Here is a 7,732-nt window from a genome sequence, read left to right as displayed (position 1 = left end):
CTGAGCGTGTCACAAACCCTAACAAAATTTTAAAAAACACTTAAAATCGGAGCCCTCCCTCCAGCAAGGACCGGGATTCACCGCACCTACATGGTCCTAGGACTAGAGGAGATGAGATGGGCCGGCGGCGGGGCCGGCAACAGGCAGGGGAAAATCTAGGTGAGTGCACTTGGGTCGCAACGAGCGAAGGGGTACGGAGCGAACGATGATATGACAAGTACGCTTAGCTTAATTAAGTTATGTGGGTATATAACCCCATTTTCAATCAGGAACCTATAATATGACTAAACATAGTATACATACCATTTTTCGTAAGAACAAGGGCTGGGATTTCAGTTTATTATCTCTTCTTTGTTCTTCTTCTTCCGGGTCTGATCCATTTCTATCCTAAAAAAGTTTAATAATTCTTTTAAAAATATATGCCGCTCAACAACAAGACATCGCAAATTTAACTTCATGGTCTAGGACAGCATCCGGGCGTAGGCACCAAAGGACCAACGCACCGTTTCACCGTTTACTCGCCAGATGACACCAAGAAACCCTCCGGTGCAAGCGAGACTATACGGTGATCACTGATCACGTAGCAGCATAATCCACTGATCCAGCTTGCCGTCGACGAATCCGAAGCTGCCATGCCATACGCGCTATACAAGTACTACGCTCCCGGCGCTGTCACGCACGTACGGCAAACGCCCACGCACGCACGATGGTCGGCGCCGCTCCGATCAAGGCTGCCATCGCTGCCGTCATCTTCCTCCTGGTGACCTGTCTGCATGCTTCCGATCACATTAGCGGCAACGGCGATGGTGGCGACGACGACGAGAGACAGGTCGGATCACGCGCACTTGTTTTCTTCAGGCAAATCACACGTAAGAACATGGAATTCTTTCGTGCGTGCAGGTATGCATCGTGTACATGGGGCATCCACCAGCAGCGGGGGAGAAGACGGCCGGCGGCTTCTCCGTTGCCCACCACGAGCTGCTGAGCCGGGCCCTCGACCTAGATCACAGGTCAGGATAGATCCTTATTTCCAAAACCCTTTTCTTAAGAACTTGTTTCCAAAATCTTAGTCAAGTTACACGTCACAAAACCCATTTCTGAACTACACCAATGACACAAAAGGAAGTAAACTGAGTTTGTGCGTTATGTGTATGGATTGCAGCTCCGCTCACGAGAGGATCGTCTACAGCTACCAGAGGACCCTAAACGGATTTGCAGCAAGACTCACAAAAGACGAAAAAGAAAAGCTCTCTAGTACGCTCACCATGTCACTATGCCATCTACTCCAGAAGAATTTCGGACATGTTAGCATTAAAAAGAAAATCTTAACCAAATTGTTTTCTTCTTTCTTGTTCCTTCCATCTTTGGTCATCCAACATCGCTTCTTTATCATCAAGATGACTGTCGTCCCCTGCTACCTACTCCCTCCGTCCGGAATTACTTGTCGCAGAAATGAATGTATCTAGACATATTTTAATTTTAGATACATCCATTTTCGAGATAAGTAATTCCGAACGGAGGGAGTACTATAAAGGGAACCTTTGCAAAAAAAAACTACTATAGAGGGAAGGAGATAAGGACAATGGGTGTTTTTGTGTTCCCTGTGCTTGGAGCAACACCAACAAGGGTGTCGAACGAAAATATGGGTGAAACGGCAGAGTGGCGCCGCCATTCACTAGCATGGCGTGATCATGGTGGATGGGTGGAGATCCACATAAAACAATGAGATAGAAGAGGCGACGGTAGTGGTGGTTAAGATTGGAGGTGGGGAGGGGGGAGGTGAATCCAGTAGAAGCTGGCATGAGAGGTGGCGAAAAGAGAGATTTCACAGGACATGGAGGAGTGATTGGGAGAAAGATGAAGCAAATTAAGGAAGAAGCTAGTCGATGTATCGATGCTAGCAGCGCCGAGCTGCTATGGAAGCATTGGGTCTAGGTGAACCCAATGGAACTTATCATAGCATTAGATTAGTCCAAGACTCATAGGGGCATGCAGGGATAGGAGCACGAAAGCATGCAGCCTTCTGATTGCTTTAAGATTCATGAACATGTTTGGTTCAAGACATATGATTACTTAGGCCGGGTCCATGCATGTTTTTCACAACTTTTGCCAGAGCTACGTGTGCAATCCATCCCACCTCATATGACTCTTTAATTGTATCTTTAAATTTCAATCTACGATGTCTTCTGAACCGAAAGTGAAATTAAATTTTGTTTGCATACTTTTGTTCGTTGCGATAAAAAATTTCAAACAAGACCAATCTTGAATACATTTTGACAAGATAAAAAAACATGTTTCAAATATTGAAACTTGATAGTCATAATATTAAGTTTTCACCAAGTTTTATCAAGTTTCATACGCTTTTAGGGTTTTAGGGTTCTGAGCTTAGGGTTTACAATTTAGGTAGGGTTTAAGTTTTAGTTTTCAAAACTTGCTGAATTTATAGTCGTTCCTATCAACTTTTGGGAGTTTAACTTTCACGGCCGCTCGATTGCCTCATGATCTGTAGAGCAGATGAATTACGCACGAGGGCACACCGGGTTTTAAGCTTTAGTTTCTAAAACTTGTTATTTTGTTATTCGCTCGTACCGAGTTTATACATTTAAAACTTAAAGAAGTTTTGGAAACTCGTCAAGATGTATTTGAAATGGATCTTATTTAAAAGCACTTTCACAAGAAACATGAATATGGGAATGAAATATAAATTGGACTTTCGGTTCAAAAGATATAATAGATTCAAATATGAAGTTCAAAAGAAAAACATGGGATGTGAGATGGGTGAAGCTGCCCAAAGATGCGAAAATTTGCACGACATGAACTCCATATAAGGTATTTAAGGGCTAAAGCACATGCAAAGACCAAACCAATTTCTGAATCACGAAGCAAACGGATGACCAGAAATCTACGTGTTGCCTTACCTGCGTGCCACAGATCCTCTCCTTAGATTAATCTTTGTTTTTTTATAAAGAAAAGGCAATGCCCAACTTTATATTATAAGAACACAATGGCAAAGCAACCAAACACAGCAAGATCGCAAGGGACCTAAAAGCAAATAGGTTAAGTACATCCAAGATAGGAACGATAACATGCCCCAAGAAAACATGCTACTAAGGTGCATGTGTGGACGTTGTTGAAGGCCAAAAGAACAACAAGCAATGATTCAATATTGATGGCCATGTTAGTGAATGCATCCCGATCTCTGGCAACACTAAGCGGCTTCCACTGTTGAAGCAAGGCATCCATTTTGAGAAGACGAACAACTAGATGGTTAGGGAATAGAGCTTCAACTGTAAACTTCTTTCTAGTAGTCCAAAAACCTAGGTTTGGGCCCCAAAACCTATCTAAACTAGGCATTTCATTTGTGTAGTCAGACTAGAAACCAGGGCTAAAATTGGGCAATGTTTTGTGGGTTCCGTTCAACCCTGACCACACTCAACTCCCATGGATTGGGCTAGGACACACCAAAACAAAATATGATCAACATCCTCATTGCCCTGCAAAAAGAGCGCAAAGCATTAACATTCACATGTTCGCTAGACGGCAAGCTTAGCGTCCACAAACAGGTCTGTCCACAAATCCGTGGACATAGGAAAATATTTATTTCCAAGAGGAATATGAGCCTTCTAAACTGCTTTGAAAACTGGATCAAGCGGTCCTTAACAAATACGAGCATACATCGACTTGGTGGTATACGTTCTCGTAGACAACGAGGCCACAGAACAAGGTTAGTTTCAGTACTTCGTTGTTGTGGCCAAATTGGCTAATGTTGTCGGCACATGGACCTTGGGAACTAGATGATACCGCATGTTGTTGGGGGAATTGGTCGAAAATATATTTTACTGAAGTTGAAACATGAATATTCGATTACTATAGTGATGTCAGATATTTCTGAAATATAAGTAGTCTAATAGTTTTCACATGCATGGATTAATGTTGTGGTGGATATTTTCTTATGCATGGTAACATGTGAGGTGCACCTTTTTCATACATGATTGTATGTTGAGATGGCATAGTTGCATGTTGAGATAAATAGAAGTAGTGTAGATCAGTCTTTTAGGGTATATAGGATGAGTGAAAGGACAACAAAGTTAAACCGTTTAATGTACCCTGATAAAAACATTGGATAATATGGTAAATCAGCTCTTTCAATGTTTCTTGAATTTTCTTTACTGTCATTGGGTCTTAATCTAATAGTTCATACGTTCAACCGTTGGCACACCAAAAACAATAATCCTACATCTGCGTAAACTGCTATGAATACCTGCGAAACCTGCCTGTCTAATCTTCTCGTCCCCCTGATTTTCAGTGGGTGGGCCCCTTCCCACCTAATGATCTATTAATATTGCTTCATGTTGCTATTTAACAACTATTACGTAGGTCTAGTATTGCCCCATCAAAAATGGGGTTGAGTTCGAAAAGACCTCCCCGATTTTGTTTATGTATACCTTTTGTTGCTGCTGAATGCACTGCATGGCTTTTTTACCTCCTAGGCATGGAGGGTGTGGTGTCAATCTTCCCAAGCAGGACGCACCAGCCTCTGACGACAAGATCGTGGGACTTCCTAGGCTTCCCTCAGACGGTAAAGCGAAGCCTGGAGCTCGAGGGAGACGTCATCATCGGCATGCTCGACACCGGCTTGTGGCCGGACTCCCCCTCCTTCTCCGACGAGGGCTTCGGGCCGCCGCCCAGCAGATGGAAGGGCGCCTGCCTCAACTTCACCTGTAACAAGTACGCCATTTCTTCTTCTCTTCTTGCATGCCAGTCATGCACGCCGGCGTGCTCCTGGTTGACCGCGTGCCGTCGACGTGTCGCAGCAAGATCATTGGTGCTCGCGCGTACAACCACGGATCATCCACCGGCGGGCTGTCGGCGGTGGACACCCACGGGCACGGTACCCACACGGCGTCGACGGTGGCCGGCCGGGCAGTGGGGAACGTCAGCCTCGGTGGCCTCGCCGCGGGCACGGTCCGGGGCGCCGTGCCGGGCGCCAGGCTCGCCATCTACAAGGTTTGCTCGGACGACGGCTGCAGCGACGCGGACATGCTAGCGGGGTTCGACGACGCCGTGGCCGACGGCGTTGACGTGATCTCCTTCTCCATCGGGAGCAACCTGCCGTTCCCGTACTTCGAGGACGTGGGCGCGATCGGCTCGTTCCACGCCATGAGGGGCGGGGTGCTCACGTCGGCCGCGGCAGGGAACTCCGGGCTGGAGAGCGGGCGCGTCTCCAACGTCGCGCCGTGGATTCTGTCCGTCGCCGCCAGTAGCACCGACCGCCGGCTCGTCGACAGGCTGGTGCTGGGAAACGGCAAGACCATCGTGGTAAGTGAGAGATCAGATGTTCAATCCACTGAAACATAAAGATCACCCTGCTCAAGATGGACTTTTACCATCTTTTGACACAGGGAGCCTCCATTAACATCTTCCCCGAGCTAAAGAATGTTCCATTTGTTCTTCCAATCAATGGGTAATGCAGCCTTAGCTACAGAAACACTCTTATTATCTGTACAATTATGGGATGTTATTTGTATATTATAATGGTTTAACATTTCGTCCGGGATGCAGTTCTTGCGAAGCAGAATCACTGGCCGTGGCGGGGCGGTTATACAAGGGAAAGATCCTGCTCTGCGCCTTTACCGGCAACGGCAGCGGGCCGGCGACCGTCGGCGCTGCCGGCGCGGTCATCGTCACCGACCAGCCCGACGTCGCGTTTTCGCTGCCCCTCCCCGCCGTCATGGTTTCCCAGCACCAGTTCAGTAGAATAATGGCCTACGTCAACAGAACACGGTATGTCCCGTCCCGTGTTCATCAGCCCAAAAGACAGAAATGCATTTTGCAGGGCTGAAATGGTGAAACCTCATGATGTGTTCTTCAGCAATCCTGTGGGCACCATCCTCGCCAGCGAGTCAGCCTTCGATTCTCAGGCCCCCATCGTGGCCAGTTTCTCTTCTCCAGGTCCAAACATGATCACCCCTTCGATCTTGAAGGTTGTCAGATCATCAGTCATGCACAGTAAATAAACGGATTAATTACAGTTGAGGATGGCCGAATCTGGGGCTAATGCATTTGTATGGTCTTGGTCATTGCACTGCAGCCTGACCTGTCCGCGCCGGGGATCGACATCCTGGCGGCGTGGTCACCGCTGTCGCCGGTGTCCGGGAGGAGCGTCGCGTACAGCATCGACTCGGGAACCTCCATGGCGTGCCCGCACGCGACCGGCGCCGCGGCATACGTCAAGTCCTTCCACCCCGACTGGTCGCCGGCGATGATCATGTCAGCTCTCATCACCACAGGTAATCTCAACTAATTAACCTGCTCTCTCATCTCATGGCCATGGCCTCCATCCGCATCATACAGTGGACTGTTAATCACTTGGGCGACGGCGGCGTTTGGGTGCAGCGACTCCGATGAACTCGTCACGCAACCGCGGCGGCGGCGAGCTCACCTACGGCGCGGGGCAGCTCAATCCGGTGCGGGCGCGGGACCCGGGGCTCGTGTACGACGCGCGCGAGGGCGACTACGTGCGCATGTTGTGCGCCCAGGGGTACAACTCTACGCAGCTCCGGCTCGTCACCGACTCCGACGACGCCGCGCCCTGCCGTGGCGGCCGGGGAGGGTCCGCGGCCGACCTCAACTACCCGACCATGGCGGTCCGCGCCGCACCGGGGAAGAACTTCAGCTCGCACTTCCCGCGCACCGTCACCAACGTCGGCGTGCCGGGGTCGGTGTACGTTGCCAAGCTCGTCAGCTCGCGGCCTGAACTCGTCGGCGTCGCAGTTTCGCCGAGGAGACTGGCGTTCAGCCAGCTGGGTCAGAGACTGTCGTTCACCGTGACGGTCTCCGGCGCGTTGGCTGGGGCGAACGAGTTTGTGTCGGCGGCCGTCGTGTGGTCGGACGGCGATCGCCATGTGAGGAGCCCGGTAATTGTTCATACTGTGGATGTTTAATTGGAGATTTGGGTCGCATAGTGAAAGGAATAATTCATTTCTTCGGATAAATTAAGATGCAGTACAAATACATGTGGGCTTAAGAATAATTCAGATTCAGTTCATGCACAAGCAATGGACTGGTCTCATATATTTCTCACGAGGTCGATGTAATTGTCATTACACTATCTGTACTCTCGTGTTTGGTTGAAAGTGGTAAATCTACTGGTGCCAGTATTAAACGATAAAGCATCTACCGTTTGTGCATTACAAAGACATTTGTGGGGTTATTTTGGGTGTGGGCATCTCCAACATTGTCTCCCGAAATAAATTAGACTCGCCATCCATCCGCAGACACATTCACGGATACAATCATACAAATACAGGAGGGGGTTATCCAACCATGTACATATATCAAACCTTCGCGAGGCGACAGAAATCATTTCCATTTCCATGTTTCAGTGACTTACATATGTATGTAATATATGAAAAAACATCTACTGCCGGACATAGAAAATCCGCCCTTCTAAATATCCGCGGACACTTCCGGATGCGTTTGTGGATGGTGACCGGTCACCCTTTAAATGCCCACGTTCACAACCAGGTACCCATTAGCCTCAAATCTATACAATGTCATGCACCATAAAATAAACTAACGTACTATATCTTGATCACACACATGGCATACAACTACATCATGCCGACGACTGCCCTTGCTCTTGCAATTGCCATCTTTGCCACAGAAGTAGCGGTCGTGGACGCAAAATGGATCGAGTCGGATCAACTCGCTATGTCCGATCCATCACGTC

The 7,732-nt window shown here is 48.3% G+C and overlaps 1 protein-coding gene across 1 annotated transcript; it reads left to right on the top strand.

The window, feature by feature from the left end:
• The first annotated feature begins 706 nt into the window (after window positions 1-706).
• Window positions 707-6,944, top strand: LOC123157619 (subtilisin-like protease SBT4.9). Its single transcript, XM_044575882.1, has 10 exons — window positions 707-829; window positions 901-1,010; window positions 1,163-1,254; window positions 4,491-4,728; window positions 4,815-5,319; window positions 5,403-5,464; window positions 5,563-5,784; window positions 5,873-5,984; window positions 6,092-6,290; window positions 6,397-6,944. Exons 1-10 carry the CDS (start codon window positions 707-709, stop codon window positions 6,942-6,944), a joined length of 2,211 nt encoding a protein of 736 aa, XP_044431817.1.
• The last annotated feature ends 788 nt before the right edge of the window (window positions 6,945-7,732 follow it).

This window comes from Triticum aestivum, chromosome 7B, assembly GCF_018294505.1.
Source record: "Triticum aestivum cultivar Chinese Spring chromosome 7B, IWGSC CS RefSeq v2.1, whole genome shotgun sequence".
Taxonomy (NCBI): domain Eukaryota; kingdom Viridiplantae; phylum Streptophyta; class Magnoliopsida; order Poales; family Poaceae; genus Triticum; species Triticum aestivum.
This window is presented reverse-complemented; position numbering and strand designations above follow the sequence as displayed.

Coding starts and splice junctions, on each gene's coding strand:
- LOC123157619 (XM_044575882.1), top strand. CDS start 707: ATGGTCGGCGCCGCTCCGATCAAGGCTGCCATCGCTGCCGTCATCTTC. Junction 830..900: donor GCGACGACGACGAGAGACAG/GTCGGATCACGC, acceptor TCGTGCGTGCAG/GTATGCATCGTGTACATGGG. Junction 4,729..4,814: donor CTCAACTTCACCTGTAACAA/GTACGCCATTTC, acceptor GACGTGTCGCAG/CAAGATCATTGGTGCTCGCG.